Source organism: Ambystoma mexicanum, chromosome 5q, assembly GCF_040938575.1.
Source record: "Ambystoma mexicanum isolate Mex_15411 chromosome 5q, UKY_AmexF1_1, whole genome shotgun sequence".
NCBI lineage: Eukaryota > Metazoa > Chordata > Amphibia > Caudata > Ambystomatidae > Ambystoma > Ambystoma mexicanum.
Window position 1 is genome coordinate 1,072,487,285 of NC_090933.1, and position 21,263 is coordinate 1,072,508,547.

At 43.9% G+C, this 21,263-nt stretch overlaps 1 protein-coding gene across 1 annotated transcript in view; it reads right to left on the minus strand.

Moving 5' to 3' along the window:
- The window catches only part of DERL1 (derlin 1), a 191,895-nt gene that overhangs the window by 122,491 nt on the left and 48,141 nt on the right, over window positions 1-21,263 (minus strand). Inside the window, exons 3-5 of the mRNA XM_069621572.1 lie at window positions 20,492-20,556; window positions 13,390-13,416; window positions 6,376-6,471 (exon numbers count right to left, since the gene is read on the minus strand). Of these exons, the coding sequence (XP_069477673.1) occupies window positions 6,376-6,471; window positions 13,390-13,416; window positions 20,492-20,556 (188 nt within the window). The remainder of the gene's footprint in view (window positions 1-6,375; window positions 6,472-13,389; window positions 13,417-20,491; window positions 20,557-21,263) is intronic.

The window sequence follows — 21,263 nt, forward strand, 5'->3', positions numbered from 1 at the left end:
CGGAAGCACACAGCAAATTCCTGCGATTTCGCTGGAACAAATAAGTATGGCGATTCAAATGCCTACCTTTCGGCCTCGCCTCGGCACTGTGGGCTTTCACCAAGATGATGCGGCCAGTGGCCTCAGACATAAGAGAAAGAGGTATTCGTATCATAATATACCTAGACGACATCTTAAACCGAAGGCGTAAGATTGCCAGTCTATACAGGTGTGGGAGCTCTCTCTAAGTAATTAGGTAAAGTGCGTACTTTCCTTGGTGGAAATCTATCACTATCGCCCCCTTGATAGCTGCAACAGAGCTCCTGAGTCACTATCCAATCTACTCGATATAGTTTCTCTTTGGCCTAGTCCAAATTGAGTAACAATTCAATAGAAATATCACTTGAGTCAAGTATTCGAGAGATTCCGTTGACCCAATTGAGCATAAAAGAGTGGGTAGTGGAAAACATATGCAGACAATGATTTTAAGATGATATCGCTACCTGTTGAGATTATACATTTCCTGAGGAGGGAACAAAGTCTCCACTTATGCAGTGCGAACAGAGAAATTGGGCCCAACGCCCAACTCATATCTGAGCCAAGAAATTGGAACACATGTAGGTAAATGTAAGACTTGTCGCCAAAATTTGGCTTCCCATTGATCGAATTGAAAGTGCGTGTCACTTGGCAAAGTTTGAAGACCATATAATAGTACTGGAGTGGCTTTCTGAGTCCAATAGAGCCACGCAGGTCTAATAGAAAATTTCCCAAATCTAAACATCTTAGTTTGTGCTATAGCTGTGTCCAATTTTCTTCGCACTGCAGCAAGTTGACCTTGTGGGTTACAAATCCCTTCAAAACACATGCCCAAGTTCGTGCACTGTGTCACTATTTCTAAGGGTATTTGATTGATTGACCATTTAAAACAGTGCATAATAGTCCTCCCGGGCACATATTTGACAATTTGTGCGTTTACTCTTAGTTCATTATGCTGAATGTATATTTGGAAGGCTGTCAAGAGTCTTTGTAGCCCTATCTGGGTTTTTGAGATAAGCAGAGGATCATCAGCATACAGGACAGCTTTAACCTCATGGCTACCTATTTTGGGTGAATCCGAGGTTATTTTACAAAAGGCATCTTTCAAGTCATGTACAAAGTAATTAAATACCGAGGACGCTAAGAGGCAACCCTGTCAATCCTTGCGCCATCTTTATGGGGGCTGAAAGAGCACCTTCTAAAGGAAGGCGTACGCGGATTGATGTGTCAGAGTGAAGAGCATGAATAATTTCCACTAATGTTGTTGGGCACTGATCTCTTATTAGTTTTTTCATCAGAAGGACATGAGAAATGGAATCAAAAGCGGAGTGCAAGTCCACGAATGTGAAATATATCGCTTGTTTAGTGGACTGGCACTGCGCCTTCAGAGCATTCAAACATTTGCGTTCCCATGCCTGGAACAAAACCTGTTTGTGAAGGGTCTCGCAGTCCACTATATTGTGTCCATTTATTAAAGTCCCGAAGCACCAATTTTGTAAATATTTTCACTGGTGTGTCTAACAAGTCTATAGGCCGAAAGCTTTGTGGACACGAGCGGTCTCCCTTCTTGAAAATTGGCATAATCACTGAGGTCTTCCACGACAATGGAATGGTTTGGGTGGAAATTACCATTCTAAAAATGTGACCTAAAATTAGGGCCCACTCAGCGATATTAGTTTTTAATGTGACATTCGAAAGGCCGTCGGGGCCGGCCGCCCTCGAGGTACTTGCACTCCGTATAAGATCCTCAATGATTCGTGGTGAAAATTTCAACGACCATTTTCCTGCTGCTGATACATCTATCTGATTAGTCGTAAATAAAGGATCAGCATACAAGTTGGAAAAATATTCAATCCAGCTCTGTTCTTTTACAGCCATGAGTTGCACCGATGCTTGCAAATTCTGGGCTTGGTTGTTTAATAAGATTAACATTTGAGCCAAATTTTTACCTGCCATTAGCTGACCCATATGCTCACTATCTTGTTAAAAAGTAATATGTTTCTTAGATTTAATCCAATTTTTATATTGGCATTTTGCGTGTTTCAACTCTTCTAGCCATGTTAGCCTTTGGGTTGCTATTATGGTTCTTCTAACACGTCTATAAACTGCCCGTTGTCGTTGGATCTCAATGTCAAAACTATGTTTGTGTATTATCCGACCTTGTGAAGGAATAGTAATCGTATTAGTAAATGGTAAAAGTAACTCCGTATACTGGAGTGGATTGATCGCCTTTGCATTTTTTTCTATGCTATGACGATAGGCTAGCACTGATGGATAATTCCATTTGAGACGAGTTTTAGATGAATTAATAGCCACCTTTTCAGTATAGGTTGGTCTATGGGGGAAGTCGGCATTTGTTGTGATCATAAGTAGTAAACGTTTATGATCACTATATTGTGTCTCAAACATCTCCAACCTCTGAATTTGTTGAAACAGCAACCTATCTACATAAATGTAGTCGATGGTACTAGAGCTTGTCTGACAGAACCATGTAGTGTTTGCGGGAATATCCCCACATACTGCCCCATTTACCATCTGAAAGTGTCGATCTGACATAAAAGTCATCCAGTCTCAGGCCTCCTTAGAACCTTTTTTTTGAAGACCAGCAATCTAAATTCAGATCACCTAGAATGATGGTTGGTATGTGTGATATTGTCAGAGATATTGATTTGATGTAACATTTGTCCCAAGCTAGTGTAAAAAACCTGATCTGTCATAGCAAACGGATTACGGTAATGTTCACCAGAGCTATGATTTGAGAACCGTATGTAATTTTAACTAACAGAATGTAAGCACTTTCTGCGGTCCACTTTGTGATTGTAAGGCCTCTATGTACATTAACCGCCACCACCAATCCTGAAGACAGTCTAACTCCAGTAGGCAACGCAGGTAATAGAACCAGTTCAAAACCACGTCTCTTGTAAAGCAACTATATGGATGGATTCTTGTAAATGGGCCAGCGAAGTTTGTAAGCGAGTATGACCCCTAGAATTCCAACTGACAATGTTCAACATTGGAGTAATTGAGGATACCGATGGTTACAAACGTTTGTCTAAGGAGGTAGCACTCATTCTTCTTTCTGTGGTATGAATACTTTGATATATATTTGGTTTAGGCGCAGCTCTTTATATTTGTTGTGTATTACGTATGCTCCGGGTCTTCTGCCAATAGAAAACCCATGTCAAATAATTTCATTCTTTCTAGCCATAACAGATTAGTGACTACCCCAGACGGAATCCATAGCCTAATAATCGAATTAGATGAATCTGATATAGATTCAATTTGTGCTATATCATGTGAGGCAATATCTCGAAGGGCACTAACATCACTAAAGATATTAAGCACAATTCTGCGATTTAGTATGTAGCTGGGGAAGTTGCCCTCTCTACATTTCAAAATGAGGGAGTGCAAATTTCCAGATCTCTGTTGCAAGACTTTAGTGGAGCCAAGTATGCTTGTTCCCGAGTCATAGCTTGGTGGTCGTACTGGCATAGAGGATGGTGGGTTATTAGACATGGGATCATGAACCATATTGTGTGCTGTGGAACATGAGGGAACAGCCTCCACCGGACAGTTGGATAGGTGCCCATGTTGTTGTGTCACTTGTGGTGTTCCTACCTGGACCAAGTCCCACTGGATTACCTGCCATATAAACATCAATCATCTGCTAAATTGTCGCACTGCTAACCTTTGAGGGTCCTATGACTTGGGAGGCATAGGGTTCTCGTGACCGATTCGACACGTTCTTTGTTTGATTAGAGTTTCTAGCGAAACTTGCACTGTTTCCCACTTGTATCATGTCAAGGGAGGCAACTAAATCATTTAGTGGTGAATGAGGAAGCGGAGGCATAGTACACGTCACTAGTGCACTGGTACTGTGGGAGTTATGCCCCTTATGGGTGGTTACTCTAGACTCATTCCTACTAGGTATTGCACTGTAAAGGGGTCCAGTAGAAGAATTTTCACCTATATTAGTCGGAGGGACAGTACCACCAATTGCACGAAAAAATGCATTCAATGTGTGTTTCGGACCTCTGGAGTCTACTATGTTCTTAGGTTTCTTGATCATAATCTTAAGTCCCCGTAAAAGTGCTTGTGCCGTTTTTTCTTTTTCGGCAGCAAACGGGCCTAGCAATTATGGGTTGATTTGTTACAGCTCCATTCACAATACCCATTTGTTCACCATCTGACGATACATCAATGTAGGAAGCATCTTGAGTCGCTGAAGGTGATACATGTAGAGATGCTTCAAGTACTGGACGAATAATGTCCACAATTAGTCCTCGCCCCCTATATTACTCTGCGGTGTCATCATTGGCCTCAATTGTGTTGAGGGCCTATTAATCGGCACCTCTTGGGCCATTGCTGGTTGTCTAATATTACAGTCAGTTAGAAGTTGGTGGTTACAATCCAGCCTCTGTAATATGTTATTTAACATTACAATTTGAGTCTCCATTTTCACTTCTACAGACTCAAACAATTTGAACAGACTCAACACAGAGGTATTGACAGCAGTTAACGCCAGTTCAGATAAGGCTGTGTTGGCTGGACCATGTGTATATGTTGTTAGTGATTCTCGCACGGACCTAGCCGCCCTGGGTGTAGGCTGGGCAAAAGAAGGCAAGGCAGAACGTGATAGTGAGACAGTAGATGCAAGTACACTTATGACATCTCTAGACATTTCCAAATCTTCAATGATAGAGATTGGTGATTCACATTGACTTGCATAGATTGAAATTTCTGAGCTGTCTTCATGGTGTTTTGGATAAGGAATAGGTGACAGCATTGAAGGAATACTCAGCCCAGGGTTCGCTTATTTAGACTTCATGGATTCAAGTAAGGTCAGATATAGTAAGCCCTGCCTGCCCTTGCTTACGCGTGGATTCTTGCCATATTGTATTAGACATGTGTACTGCTTCTGCGCCCGACTGTACTACAACATTAGTGTTTATACCAAAGTCGGGCTTACTTGAATTTTCACTGCTTTGGGCCATTTGAGACCCTTGGTTATCAGGCCGTATGTTAACAGGCGTTAGCATTATTGTAGTACGGGAAGAGTGAACAGATTTTAACAGTGGCACTGTACGACCAACAGGTGTGATCACATTGCTGACATTGCCGGCATATTCGATTTTAAAGTATACATTTGTAACCACAAACCTAGTGCTAAAACAAGTAGCCGAGATACAAAACCTGATTGTTTAGTGTCGATACCACCGCCAATAGTCCACGCCGCCAGCCGCACCGACGTGTCGAAGCTGCAAAGCGGTACTTGTTAGAATACTTGCCCGAGTGCGCGCGCGCAGGCAAGTTTATATAGGAAGTGAGGCTTTCCTAACAATGGCCAATCCCGGTGTTTGAGGCGGGACTAGCAACGTACACACGTGTCTATTAATCACTTTGTTTCCTTCATAGCAACGCCTCCTTCGTAGCTCAATCCAGCCAGGGAGAAGCGGCAAAGCAGTACTTGTTTGAATACTTGCCCAAGAGAGCCCACACTTCTAGCAGAATGGTAACCCTCCTATGCATTACCGCGGCTGATCTGACAGCCTGCAAGTAACATGACTGAAAAGTCATCAAGTAAAACCACTGCCACCAGCCATTCAAGTTAACTTGTAATTGTAGCAAACAATTTACCAGGTCAGTGAAAAAGGGGATACAGTTTATCTCCCCAGTACTTCACATAAGGTGGGGTGTGCTGGCTCACTATATAAAATGTAAAGGGGATTTAAATCCCACTTTACTCCTTGGGAACAGTAGTTCACCCTAATACATTAAAAGAGAAATCACAAAGGAAGCCTAAAGGGGCAACCCAACCTAAGACCAAATGTTATAGGGAACTATCACACACTATGGACACACACTATGGAGACACATAAAAAGGTCACCCATAAAAAGAGTAAATGACTAGGTGAGAGAGGGGAAAAGATTCCCACTCACATAGGGACAAGGAAAAATAGTCATGAAGTCCAAGCAAAAGGTTCTGGGGTTGACGCAGGATATGAAAATCTTACGTAACATGGAGTTTCTAAAATTCATCTCAAACCACATGTACTTTTATAGAGAAGAGAAAGAAACATTTTACGTAACCAGCTGTCAGCCCATTTAGAAAGTTGCAACCAGACTAAGCATTGACATATACATTAAAGTTAAGAAGTAAGAGTACATTGAGGATCTTTACTCAAAGAATTCACATTCTTTGAGTAAAGATACACAATCGGTTAAAACTTTGCAAATTTAAATCAAAGAAGAGAAAGGCTACAGCTAAATGTTTTTTTCTAAATAGATACGCATTTCATAGGACAAGAGATTTGCGTTTCAATAACAAAGATAAATAAAAATTCAACGTTTGCACTATACCTTAAATCTTGTCCCAAACCAAAATGATACGATAACATCTCGGTTCAACTGTGACCAGACATAAAGCACTGCCATAACTGACGGAATCAGCAGCAACTGAAAAGCAAAGAAAACTGTGCTTATACCCAACACAATAAAGAAGGTCACTACATGTGTAATCGATTTAGTATTGCAATAATTAATCTTTTCCTTTCTCCATAAGGTCACCAAGATTTAAGGTACTAGAACTTAAAGACTAGCTCGAATAGAGATGACCAATTACTTCCACTAGCTCCATCTGGCATATAATGCACAGATCAGCACTCTAACACTGTCTGCATCTCAAATTCTCTTGCAAAGTGGACAACAGTGTTACCAGATGAAACATTAAACAGATGTCTTTGGAGGGCAAAGGTGGATGTGTTGTATTTTTGAAAAGCAGCTACGAAAAAAGGAAATTATTTAATTGTACTAACTTTGTAAAATGGTTCTCTTTACTGGTTACATTCCAGTATATATTGTAGTCATAATAACTACTACTGAGAAAAAGTACATGAGCAAAACATAGAATAATCATATTCCAATAGGTTATAATTCCAAGATGGATGTCTGGTACACTCCTTTTATACTCTTGAAAAAGCCCTATAAGAAAGGGGAAAGGTACAAACGTGACAAATAAAGGGTTCCGCAGTCTCCTTTTTTGTAAAAAATTGTAGAGTATTCTGGGAAAGTAAGAATGACCATAGATATTTATTTTTGCCAAAATGTTCTGTCGAAAATGGATTGTATGCTTCAATCACCAAGTGCATAATGCACACTGAGCTTGGTGCTCATTTACATTTTTACAACATTCACCTCAACATTAAAATGTTTGTAAAACTGAACTATATATATTGATTTATACAGTTTCAGGACTTGGATAAAAGGATAGTATGGCTGCCACAATCACTCCCTTGGGGACCAAGGGCTGTCCAGATATAATTTTTGCTGTGTCTCAGGGCAAGGATGGCTATGCATATGCTCAATTCCCAATGCACAGACAACCTACGAGAATTATATATATATATATAGGATATGGATTATTGATGGAAGGATAAACAGTTGCATAGTAAGTATTTGTGTTGAATGAGGCAGCTCGGTATGCATTGAGCAGTAAAAAAAAAAAAAAAAAAAAAAAAAAAAAAAAAAACACATTATTGGTCCTTTCACTAAATAGGCTAAAGACAAGACTGGCTCATTCTACAACTTTGTTACCAGGAGTATAAAACACTCATGTGTTGATAACTGTGTAGACTGCATTGTAATAATGTAAATCGCAAAAGAAAAGCGCTTGTAACACCTTTGCAAATTCAACCATTAAATCAATACACTTCTATGCCTTGCGGTTTTGGGATGCTATGGATTAACCTTCCACTTCAGGGAGCATTTCAGTTCTTTGGTGCGATTTGGTTCAGAGGCCTTTATATTGGGACAAAATACCCTTTTTGGGGTTCTCTTGTCCCATTTTATCACTCCCCTAATGGTTTTGCTTTCTTTTCTCTGGCTTCCGTGTTTATTTTTTAACTTACCTTTTACTTCTACTGAAATCCTGCTCCCACTTCAACCTTTTCTGTAATGTTCTGCCCCAGTAGCCTAAATGGCTACCAGCACAGGGGTGCTTTTTAAGCACTCCATTTTGGTTCCTGGGTGATTCCATCACTGAACAAGTGTGTTGCCAAATAAGTTTGTTTTGGCTTCACCAGGGGCCACGTCATTGTTACCACATTAGTGTTCCATGCAACAGTATGATAGCGACTGGGGTACTACTACGTTTTTAAGCCCTACTCCTGGCCTTTTTGCTTTGGCCCGCTATTTTGTCCATGTGGACAAAGGGGCTAGCCTGAAACAGTAGAAGAGCAGACATGGGCTAATTTAAAGCAAAGCCTTTCATCAACGAGAGTGGTTTAACCCTGGTTAGCCTTGTTTTTCACCACAGATATGCCCAATATATATCACTTGTGGATGGACCCGAGTGTTTAAGCATTTTTCAGGGCCAGCCCAATTGGCTGGCAGCTACAATCTTAATCTATCAGCCAGGTGCTTGACTGTGCTAATTTAGGGGAAACCCTGTGCTTCCCGCACAGATTCCTACCTGTATTGCTGTACGATTGCCACAAAGGGACTGCTGCATCCAAACACCTGGTTTGGCCATATTGGCTGGGCACTAGAAATGTTGTCCATGCCCTAGTTTCTTCCTTCCTGGGCTTGTCCTAGTCATCTCCCAAAGCTTCCATGCTGGCTGTACTGTCTTAGAAACCTTTCTGGGTCGTTGCTGTGCTGTCTGCACAAGAAATCCTGTGACACCAAGCGCCTGGAGGAAGGAAGTCTCCCGGGCACAGATAAATGCTGGACCGCCACTACAACGCCTCAGCTCTGTCTGGGGCCGACACCTTCATTGATCATCCCCCATTGTGGAACCATTCTTGAAGCCCCTTGGTTGGGTTACTTAGTCTTTATTTTGCCTCCAATTGCTTCTGCCTGGTGGGTCATCCTCCTGGATACACAAAGTATTCTTTTCATCTGTCTGGGTTTCGCTTGTACAGGGTTCAATGCCCTGTAAACCAGATCTTTACCCCAACCCTGTACTTAGAAAATTATTCCATCATTTTTTTGCCCGAATCCTCAGTGACTGGCACAAGGAGTACTTGTCCCCGGGTCCTGGTATATCCCTTGGCATAGTCTTCAAAGTCAGGAGTACAACTGTCCTGCAGGCCTCCCTCTACCGCATAGTATCATTGACTTCCAATGCACCAAGCCTCCTCTGCATTCATCCTTCTCCGGGAGGCAGTGTCGCAAACCTGGTGCTCTTAAAAGGACATCTCCACTCGTGTACCCTGTGGATGGTTGCATCCTTGGCTGGACCCATGTCATAGAACTATGGAAAAACCTCTACAGAAAACTCCTGCAAAGAGACTGAAAGGTACTTACCCGACTTTAGATATTCCAGTGTCTCACCAAAGTCTGGATTTTTATTAAGTACTATTATTATATATGGTATTAATGGAGTGCGGACCTAGCTTCGAGAAGCAACAGAGTGCTTTACAGAGGTATAAACCGATACACATACACAACAGTGCGCTTTACAGAAGAAAACAACATAACAGATGCATAACGGAGCACTTTTGAAGAGATATACATTGGGTGGTAGGATACATGGGGGGGCAGAGGAGCGGTACAGCTGTACTGGGTGTCAGGGAGGAGAAGAGCGGGCAGCGTCTAGCAAGTCAGGTGGCGCAAGGGGTGATGAGATGGCCTAGGTCTTGAGGAGGAGAGATTCCTTGAAGAGGTGTGTGAAAAACCTGAAGGTGTCCCCGGGGATCCATTATTCAGGTGGCCAGGGAAGGGCCATAGCTATTGGATCCTGACCCTGGGGGTTGACTAGTGTGGGAGGATCACCTGGGTAGGGGGTCCTCTGGGAGTGGGGAGGAGACACAGGAAAAGGAGACATGGTATCCCCCATTTCTTGACAGTCATTTACCTCATATTCCCTGTAACTTTATGGGATACCACTACTCCCATAACTCCCCTCCTTTCCTAATCAGCCCAACTACTGAGACAAGGAAGAGGAAGACGGAGACTAGAAAGATTACCACTAGTAACATGTACTGGCCTTGTCCCACTAATAAGGCCAGGCAAGGTCAGGCACTCCATCACAATCGCACACACCTGAATCTCATGGACAGTTTTTCAAACTATAAAAGGTGGAGCACAGAAAGACAGGGAGAGCAGGGTAGGGGCCAAGAAGGAAGCCAAGCTGAATGGCGAGACGGAGGAGCCTCTGACAGAGCTGCCGAGAACCAGGGCAGGAAGAACGGCACGATGAGACGCTGACAGGCTGCAAGTGTAGACAGGAGAAAGCGTGGCGAGGAAGACGTGTCTCTAAGCCGTGAGATCTCAGGGAAGGGAGCTGAAGGGCCAGCTAATCCCTTTCCTCCATGCACCAGCAAAACTGCTAGTTTCCTTCCCGGGGCTGCAAGGCCGCCGGGAGCATGAGAGGCAGGTGGGCAAGAACCTGACCTCAAGGTGCGGGAAACAGAAGGACGTGAAAAAGCAAAAACAGCCGGTGAGTTCAAAGAAAGGGAGAGCCCCGTTTGTGATACGTGCGATTGTGGAAAGCTACAGTGTTATTCACAAGGCTACACGTGGAATGAAAAAGACATTGAACTGAAAGCTTGAATGTATTTATCCAGCGAGGGAACCGATGAGAAACAAAGTAACGGAGCGGTGCCATGTGAGAAGGCACGTTAAGATAACAAGAACAGTGAATAATGAAAGCGAAATATGTTGAAGGCCACTGAAGGCAAACGCATGAGGGAAAGAGGAGAGCGTGCAGAGATCCCAAAAGGCTAATGTGAAAGCGAATTGATATTTTTGGTGAAACGAGGAACAGAGTGGCAGTGGGCCCATCCTAATGAACTATATGTTTTTGTGAAATAACTAACAGAGTGGCAGAGGGCCTGTTCTGCGAAACCAGGCGCAAACGGCATGGTGCAAGAGGCACAGACATTGAGAAACCAACCCTATTGTCCGAGTGGTCACGCGTAGGGGTGAGAATACTGTGCAGTTGAGAAAGTCTCTGGCAAGGCGATGATGAGAATCCCTGCTGCCGGAGTGGTCACGCATGGGGGTGATAATATTATGCAGTTGCGAAGGTCTCTGACAGGTGAACATTGTGAAAGAGAAGTACAACATTTGGGGAAGGGAGTTCTCCCCAAGCTCTGTAGCAGAGCTGTTTGGCTGGAACAGGTTTCAGCCATGTTTGAAGGAAAGTAACCAAGAAGGAACTTTGTGAATATCTGTTTAAGAATTGTGAAGCAGGGTGAGGGAAGCCCGAAATAATCAATTGAAGACAACTGTGATGCATATTGAACAAACATTGAAATAGGCGAGGGAAGCCTAACAGATTTATGTGAAATCTTTGAACTGTGCATACTACCCACCTTGAAGGAACTTTGCAAGAACCCCAAGGAACTGAATTTGGGGAAAGGGAGTGGTGAGGCACTTCCATTGCCATTCTGACTTTCTTTTGACACACTATTTTTATACATTCACCCACACTTAGTTACTGTGAAACGTGAGGGCAAGTATAGGTTTCTGACACAGACTTTTCCTTTTTTTGACTGACTGACCTGGTCCATTTTATTTTACTTTGATTATCGAGACTACTCCCATTATAGAATTAGGGCCAGTTAGAAGTCTCCAAAACTCCAGTCAAACGTAAAGGGTTTGAAACATGTGCCTTGTGTGTCTGTGTTCTTACTTGTGATACCATGCCTGCCTCACAGGTGGGTCTTTAGTTCTTTTCTCAATTGTAGGAGCGTGGGAGTGAGTCTGATCCCGGCCGGGAGGAGGTTCCATAGTCTTATGCAGAGAAGTCTTGTTTTCAGTTCCTTTCCTTTTTTGCAGCGGTGGATTTTAAGTCTCCACCTGTCCTGGCTTCTGGTGGTGCGCTGTCCGCCAGAGATGCAGAGTTTCTCTGCAAGGCAGCTGGGTGACTTGAGGGCGACTGCCTTATAGATGATGCAGCAAGACTTGAAGGTGATTCGTGCATGCAGTGGGAGCCAGTGAAGGTCAATGAGGGCCGTAGTGATGTGGCCTTATCTGCGTAGACCCTTGATAAGGCATGCAGGACACTTTTCAGAAGCACAAGGGTGGATGATGGGATGCCTTTGAGGAGTGCATTGCCCCCATCTAGGTGGGATAGGACCAGTGCTTGAACGGTGGATCTAAAGCTGTCCGGAGGGAAGAAGGGCTGTACTTGGTAAGAGTGAGCTTGTTCTCTCTTTTGGTTGTGACACTTGTCTTAGGATAGATGGTTTTCACAATCCTCAACAGAGTGTTGGGAAAAGATCGCCCTAAATCCTAGTAATTCCAGAACACCACAACTTTTCACTTATTAGATTGGGCATCCCCATTCAATTTTGCAAAGCTTGGTTTATGAACATTAGATCTGCCACTCACTCATTACCTCTTCCAATTAGAACCAAGAGCTGTTATGCAGGAGGGGCAGCATCCTAACCTTATAGTGCAAGTCCAGAGCATTCAAGCACAGTTTAGATCAATTTGCATTTTGTTTGCATTAAAAACTACCTGCCCTCAAAACCTTGGGCAGATAACCACATCCGCACACTTTATCGTTACATGGATCTCCATTTTTTTAAGGCTTTATTTGCACTCTTTGTTCACACATCTATGTCCTGAGTGAACATGAGAATGCCAAGAGCGGAAAGTAACGTCAGCGCTCAGAGTAGCCTAAAGTACCAAACATTCAGGAGAAGCGGGCACTCGAAGCAAAGCTAAAGGAAACAAACATGGATGATGCAGGTGTGTCTAGAAGAGGAGGGCAAAGCACGCCATTGCCATCATTGGCACCATGCTACCTGTTAAACTGCTACCACACATGCCTAAAACTGTAGGTCAGCTAGGTTTAGAAAAAAGGAGTTTGGAACATTAGCGGTAGCAATATTTACACCTGGCCCTCTCTTTCCCAACACGGGAGACAATTGCAATGAAATACCATATTAGGAGTATAGCAGAATAAAAGTCAGTGTTTGGTAAACATGCACAGCATGAAAAACTGTTAATCTATTCTGAGCCAAAAATTTAAAGCAAAAAAAAAAAAAAAAAAAAAAAAAAAAAAAAAAAAAGCAGCGGCCTGCACATCGCAGATTTTTCCTCAACTCAAATAGTAGTAAAGACTGCTCCATTTAAAAAGAACAACCCTCTGTTACACTGCCTACCTTATCCGATACAGGTGCTCTCTAGCTCACAATTGCATTCATATCCTTAATAGGAGTTATGCCTTTCACCGACAAACCATATGCCACCTGTAATTTGGTCTCTAATCCACCATTTGCCATCTATCCTCCGCTGCTATATCTAAACTAATGTATCCCTTTCTGTGTTGCTCCCTCGCAACATAAGACAATTGCATTTAATGTGTGTGCTATACAAAACAAAGTAGGCAACAAATCGATGTAAAAAGTGAGTACTTACCCGCATATCTATTATTAAACCGGCTATCTGGTATTACACAGTTAAGAAAAACATCACTTTAAAAATCAAGCTCTCCGATTGTTAGAGCAACCGTATTTTTTTTTTTTTTTAAACAGAGTAAAACACAAATAGGTTTGAAAGTAGTGAAGTGATAAATGGTGAACATTAAAAAAGAAATTAGCATTCACAGGGGTTATGGATTTCGGCTTTCTTCTGTTCCACAGAAACACTATTGGGGGCACGGTGTATTATGGTAAAAAGGGAACTCTACACACAATGTTAAGTCATGTGATTTGTCAATATGTCGCGATCAGACACTACACAGTCCCTCGTAAATTAACACAAAAATCACCTTAATTATATACTAAAAAACTGATTTTACTGTCTCACATGTAAAGCAACTGTTCTAAGGTCATTTTTGATAAATGCTTATGTTCGGATAAACACGGTTTGTATTTTACGTCATGTTGGGTAATACAGTATCACCCTTTTGGGAATTATTACCATGAGATTCGGGATTTAGCTGGATAAGCTGTTTAAATCCCTGTTCAAAACAAGATATTTGTTTTTTAGCTTATAATTAAGGAGATGTGTTTATTTATAGGCATTTGTTCCTGTTCTCCTTAATTATGTCAGGGAACCCTGGTGTTTTTGAGTGCACAGTCCCTCACCATTTATTTATTCATTTCATTCATTCATAAAGTGCAAACAAAGCCCGAAGCCATCTAGGCGCTGGTTACAATCAGGCATGATAGCAGAGGAAGAGGAACAGGTGAAGGGTGGGTAGTCTTAGTTGAATAGGTAGGTTTTGAGCTTCTTTCTGAAATTGTCATAGGATGGTTTGTTACGCAGGTGGAAAGGGAGCTTGTTTCAGAGTGCAAAGGCACGGACTGGGAAGCTTGACCCCCCCCCCACCAGCCTCTTTTGCGATTGAATCTGGGAGTGACGAGGCAGTGTTTGTAGGCCGTGACTTGTGGTCTTGTTATTGTGTGTCTGGTGATTATTGTTCCCAGGTAAGAGGGGGCGTTGTTGGAGACAGCAGTGCGTGATCGATAGGATCTTGAAGTTGATCCTATCCTTGACCGGAAGCCAGTGAACGGATCTCCTAGCTTCAGATATGTGGTCCCTCTTACCAATGTCAAGAGCAGCTCTCAGAGCGTTGTTTTGGACTGATTGGAGTTTGCACAGATTTTGAGGATGTGCCACAGAATAGTGAGTTGCAGTAAGTAGTCAAGTTGAGCAGATGAGTGCTCAAGCAACTGCGAGACGGTTGTTGGGTGACAGAAAGGGTCTACTGGCGGTGACAAGCTTGTTGGCGTAGCCCAAGGTTGATGCAATGTGGTTGGTTTGGCGCGTCATGTTGAGGGTGGAATCAAGGTAGACGCCCAGGGTTTTGATGTTGGAGGCAACAGGGATTATATGTCCATCGATGCTGAAGGATTTGTAGGTCTGGGGAGGTTTTTATAATCTTGCCGGGGGCCCACGAGCAGGGGCTCGGTCTTCCCATCATTGATACAGAGGCAGTGTGTGGCAATCCAGGTTTCAATCGTTTCATAGACGAGGTTAATCGTGAGTGCATCCTGTGTGTAGTTGCCTAAGAGGGGGATGAGGAGCTGGGCGTCATCCGCATAGTTAGTGTATGAGACTCCTAGCGAGTCGAGGTGGTCGAATAGGGGCTTGGTATGTATGTTACAGAGTGTTGGGGAGACATGAGCCTTGTGGTACTCCACGTGTTGTGGCAGTGGGGCGTGCTGATGCTTCTCCGGTAAATACTCTGAAGATCTGTCAGCAAGGAACGATGTGACCCATTTAGCTGCATCAGGCGAGAAGTGTGCTGTGGACGTAAGCTGCTCACATAGTGTGTTATGGTTGACAAGGTCAAATGCAGCAGCGAGGTCTAAGGGCATGAGTAGTGAGATGTTGCCTTGATAGTTGGCATCAAGTTAATTTTTGAGGTCCAGTAATGCCGTTTCTCTTCCATGTTTGGGTTGGAATCTGGACTGTCGGGAGCCCAGGATGTGGTGGGATTCCTGAAGTCCTGGATTTGCAGGTAGATGACCCTGTTGATCTTTCGCAAGAGAGGGACAGTGGTGATGGGGCAGTAGTTGGTGGGGATGGTTGGGTCAAGGTAGGGTTTCTTGAGGAGGTGGTGGGATGACCAAGATTCTTTGAGGGTCACAGACACAGTGCAGGAGGTGAAGGAGAAGTTGATGATGGCGGAGATAAGGGGGACGAGGGGTTCCGCACAGTCCTTTACGATGGAGGCTGGGCAAGAGCCCCCTTTGTATCGGGTAGGTTTGAGGCCTTTGATGATCTTAGCGAGGGTGTGATCATTGATGGGTTGGTATTTGAAAGGAGGGAACTCCCAGGGTTAAGTAGGTGGTGAGGCAGGGGGGCAGGCATGGCGTTAGCCTTCTTTACTGATCTTTTGCTGTAGTAGGGTGATTTTGTTGGCGAGTGTCTTGAATGACATTACACCATGCGTCGTCTTTGTAGATGGTGGTAGGGAGGATGGAAGGTGGTTGCTAGCTCCCGGAGGATGGTGAAGAGTTTGCGTGAATGAGAGGATGATTTGGTAATTCATTCGTTGTACGAGGATGCTTTGGCATTGTGAATGGATAGTCTGTAGAGGCGGGAGATGTTTGCAAAGAGAGATTTGTTAGTTGGGCTAGAATTCTTGTGCCAGGTGGTTTCTAATGCTCTTTACTCGGTTTGCATGGCCTCGAGTTCTGGTGTGAACCATGGTTTGAGGTGTTGGGCCTTCTTTTGTTTTCAGTAGGGGGCCCAGAGTTCAAGGGTGTTGGTGAGCAGGTTGTTGTAGTGTTACACCAGCAGGGTGGTGTCGTTGGAGTTGGGCAGGGGTTGCCCAAGGAGGGTGATGATGCAATCGTTAGTGAGGTTGCAGATATTGCGGTCTAGGATGGTGGCAGGTTTAGGGTGTTGGAGGGAATATGTTATAGGGGGTGGGTATGGGGAAGAATATGGTGTTGTGGTCAGACCATGGACAGGGGCAGTTGGCTAAAATAGTGGTATTGGTTTTGTGGTCCAGGATCCAGTCTAGCGTGCAGCCTTTAGCGTGGGTGTGTTCATAGATACGTTTCGTACAGCCAAGAGCCGTCATGGAATGTCGTCATGGAATGTGCTAGAGTGGTGGCTTCTGTGTCTAGAGGGTCACTGTAACCTAGGTTGAGGTCACCTAGGATGAGTAGCTGCGTGATCGGCTTCAGGTTGTTAAGCTAGCTGGGAGAGGTCTGCCTCGATGTTGGCCTGGGGGCCGGTAGATGAGGTGGAAGGTGACAGAGGCATTGGCGGAGAATTGGATTTTGGCTGAGGTGCTTTCGCAGTTAGGGAGAGAGGTGGTCTTCAGAGGATGCAGCGCGATTGTGTCTTTATAAATCAGGGCAACACCGCCTCCTATCTTCTGTGTTCTGTCATGGTGAAGTATGGTGAAGCCGCTGGGTAAGGCTAGGGAGAGGTCAGGTCATGAATGTCATGCGCATGTGCCAGCAGGGAGCTAGTGTTACGGGGTGGTCAGTGGTAGAGTTTCCATCTACTGTGTGGGGTGGGACTGTATGTTTCTGGTGAACCATGGAAGACGGGGGGGCAGAGGGGGTTAGCAGTGATGAGTCTAGTGCGGTCAAGTGTGGTGGGAGGCGTTTTGGATTCCCTAAATGAGATGTCGGGTGTGTGAGGGGGGGCGAGTGGTGGGTTATCGTGTGGCTGTATGGATTGGCTTGGTAGGGGTCGTGTTGGCCATGTTGGCAGTGTGGTGTGCAGGTACAGGGGCTTCGGGATTTTATTGTAGGAGGTGAGGCTCATGGAGGTTGTCATGGCAGAGGGCCAGGGACCATGCAGTGCCAGTACCAGCCTTGCAAGGTTCAGCAGGAGGAGGTTCCTCTCCAATGCTATTGCTAACAGAGATGCAGCTTCCTCTCACTCAAGGGAGCATAAAAGGAAAGTGCTGTGCATATGGTCTACACATCCCAGCGTTTTCTGTGTCATTTCGCCCTCAACCTGGGCACTTTTTGCTGGACTCTGGGATGGTTTTGATTCTTTCTCATGAGGGAGTGGAACCTTTTCCCACTCCCTCATTCTTTTGCTCGAACTGGGAATCTTATTTTACTGCTTTTGTGTTTTCTTTTTACTTTAATGGAGTTATGCTTTCCTCCATGTATTTCAATGCAGGCACCGGTCATTGACTTTTGCAGCACACAGCACCCTATTTATAGTGTTGCTGGGGAGTCCTTTGGAAAGACCTTTTTATTTTTTATATTTTCTTATGTGAACAAATGTTCAAGAGTAGTAAGGTAACTTATCTCACTTACCTTTTCTTTTGTGGGACCAGCACAAACCACCTTGGAACTGTGCACCTGGCCACCCTCTGTCCTCCGGGCCCAGGTACCTGCTCACCCTCCAAACCTTCCTGCACGGCCTCTGGGCCAGCCCTTGCACTGGGGTCTGCATCTGTACCCATACAGTCCCCTCTCTGCCCCCCTTTTTCTTCCTGCAATCATCAGACCTTATTTGTCTGATGCCTTAAACCCAGCACTTGCCACTTGCTGGCTGCACTACCACCGTTTGTTGCCTTTATTATTCATTTATTATTGTTATGCATCTGTTTCTCCTTTGCTCCGCACTTTCCACTTCTCCCCTTCCATGCACTTTTCCCCTCCCCCATGCACTTGCACATTCTCAATGTCACTGGGCCTAGTAAGATTGTAGTTTTGTTCTCCCCTGTCCCCCTCCCTTGCCTTGTCACGCTCTGAAACACGTTGCGATATTCAATTCACCTTATGTAGGGTGCGGGGGGTTACATTGCAACTCCTTTCCCACTGCTCCTGTAACTTTCTAGTTACAGTAACTAACAAACAAATGGCTGGTGGCAAAGAATATTGTTCTACCATTTATGTGCAGGTTACTTGCAGGCCGATTTCTCAGCTGCAGTACAGCACCCATAGGTGACCATTTTCTCAAATTGGCCCGGCCTTATTCTTTTGTCATTTGTTTTAATGTAAGTTTCATCTGGGCTCTTCTTCTATCATTCCAGGTGACAGTGGGTCCTTTTTGAGCTCTGTCTTTGGCAGGCTTCTTTTGTGAAGCCAGCCAAGGCTCCAGTGTTTCTGGGAAGGCAGGAAGTGAGGGAGGGTCCCGAAACTTCTCTGGCCTTTGTTAGTGTGCCTGGCTGAAACCAGTTTGAACTGAGTGGCTGGCTGCCCTTGAGGACAGCCATCCCCTAGGTGATTGACGGCTCCATAGTAGTGAATTAATGGGTTCCAGCATAAAAGGTGAGCATTTTTGGACCACAGGCAGAGTCAACCACTGGAAAGCAGAAGACGAGCAGAGACGCCTGCAGCACCTTCAACAACTGCAGAAGTACTGCTGAAACTCTGCTGCTCTCCTGGCCTCATATTCAACTAGAGTTCAACCGTAGACAGGGAAGCTCCGCCAAGGATGACTTCCTCCTTTGGGCTGGTGGCATAAATCAGCCTCAATACCATCTTTGATTTGGGCCATCCCTGGACTTTCCTGGGCTGTAGAACACCAATACCAGGGGTACCAGGACCATTTCCGAGTGCATCGTCTTCGACCAAACAAATCTCGCTCAAACTTCGCAGGCATCCTTGTGTTCCTCCAGAAGTAGGAATTCTCTTCCAAGAGACCCCTTACCAGAGTTCAAGAATGGGAAACTGAGGAGAAACCGAACAGCGATATATGTTCCCTGTTTGGTGCTAAGAAAAAGGCACCAACACCACAAACTGGTGTGGGCGTGAGCCGAATCCTTCACCGACTAGCCCTTCTCTCGATTGCTGCTGCATTAACAAATCCAAGGTCCCCCCTTTCGTCACCATGAACAAGGAGCAGGAAACCGGGTCCTCAAAGCTGCATTAGGAAGGCGTCCAGCTGCATTTTCAACTACACCCTCCAGGACTGTGGGGCTTAGGTTACAGTTACCGTAGGCCATTTTCAGTGCTCCTTTGCTTTGAGGGTGCCGTTTTCCATGTTTGGGAGTTGACCTCAACTCCATTGTCCAAGTCTTGCAGCCTGTACACCTACAGGAAGGCCTCCCTTGCGCACCTGTGCTTTCTACAAGAACAACTAACTGGTAACTTAACTTTACACTGAAGATCGTCATCAGAACATATTCTTTCCATTTCACTGTGGCATTGCTTGTTTCCCAAAAGGACATCGTCAACCATTTGGCTTGGGCATTGCTTGTTCCTCCATAACCTGAACTGTGAACTCATTTCTAGTTAGGGAACAGACTGCCTAAGCCATTCTTTGAGTGTGTTAAATTGTTAATAACCAGTATATCCTGTGTTTTTTATAAACTTAACTTTCATTTGAACTGAATATTGTAGAGTTGATACAAATAAGGGATTTTACTGACCTTAACTGAAAGTACATGAAAGTTTACTCACCTGCTCTGTTTTTTCCTATTACAAAGTTATCCAAATTGCATATTGAACGTTATTAGCAGTTACCTCATTTTTAGAATTGCTTGTGGGCCTGGTTTATATAAAATAAATATTATTTTTGATACAGCTTTAAGCAAAGGACGAGTATGCTAGTCCTTTTTGCATAGACTTGCATAATAGCCTGGCAGTTAAGGGGTTAAGTGTTTCCTTGGATTTGTGTATGTGCCGATTTCTTTGTACTGCTCTAAAGCTCACATTCCTCTTACTAAGATAAGCCTGGCTGTTTTGCCACTCTACCAACTTGGGTAGTACAGGCCTATATTAGAAGTCGGGCCCCTAAAACCAAGAGATATTTCTTATAAAGTCTAACCCCAGTTGGACTGTAGAACAACCTAACCATTTTTTCCTGCATTAGAGTAGCTGAGATAACATAAAGAAATCTGTCTTTGAACACTGATCTGGCATACTGGTTAGTGCAAGGTAGACAAACGTGTTGGCAAATTTGCCGTAGACAAGACAACTGAAGATTATGAATAAAGAATGTTGTGAACTCGGAAGATGTGTCACACAGCAGCTTTTCTTCTATACAGTTTTGATAGCTCCCAACTAGTATTGCAAAGCCCAATTTATTTTCAGGTATTAGGGAGATTGTGCTATTGCTACGTTACTTCAAGTGAAAAGGATACGACAATGCAGATCCAGTTGAAGAGGAGCATAAACAGATAATCAGCTGGCCGCCCATCGAAGTCGCCTAAAACATGAAAAATAAACCAACTTTTAGAAATGAAGACGTTTAGCCAAATACAACTCAAACATGCATGTACATAACTAGATATTTTTGGGTAAAAATAAATCACAAGTAAATAGTTGTAATCTGTCAACATAGTCAGTTCTGGATAGAGCTGGCACAAGGAAATATTTAAACCTAATTATAACAAATTAAGCGTATTGTAAGGTCGGGGGTGGCAGAGGACAAAGACAACGGTAGAACTACGATTCTTACAGCACAGTTCCAAGTACCTTCCTAGAATTGCCAAGCTATGGATTCTTTTGGACATACATATTTCCTGATGGGGTAAATACGCTGCAAACAAGCCATCCTTTGCAGAAATGGGAGCTTTTGGGAAATTAAACAAAGACGTGTTTCTGGGAGGTTTAAACCATTACATGCCACTAAAGCAATTATTCCAACCCTTAATTTTACAAACCTTTCAAGTATCAAGTTGGTACGGCTTTCCAATTTATCGAAAAACATTTTTAAAAAGGGAAAATGCGAAGTCGGTTATTACTAGTCTGTGACCTGAAGAACAATGATTCCTGTCACCCTTTAAGAGACAATAGTGTGAGAATAAGAAGCACATGGCATTCCCCAGACGACTGTGATGCATCACAGCCAGGGCGTGGGACAAACACTGAAAGGGCTCATTTCGTTTCTAGCCAACCATCCATATCAGCGTT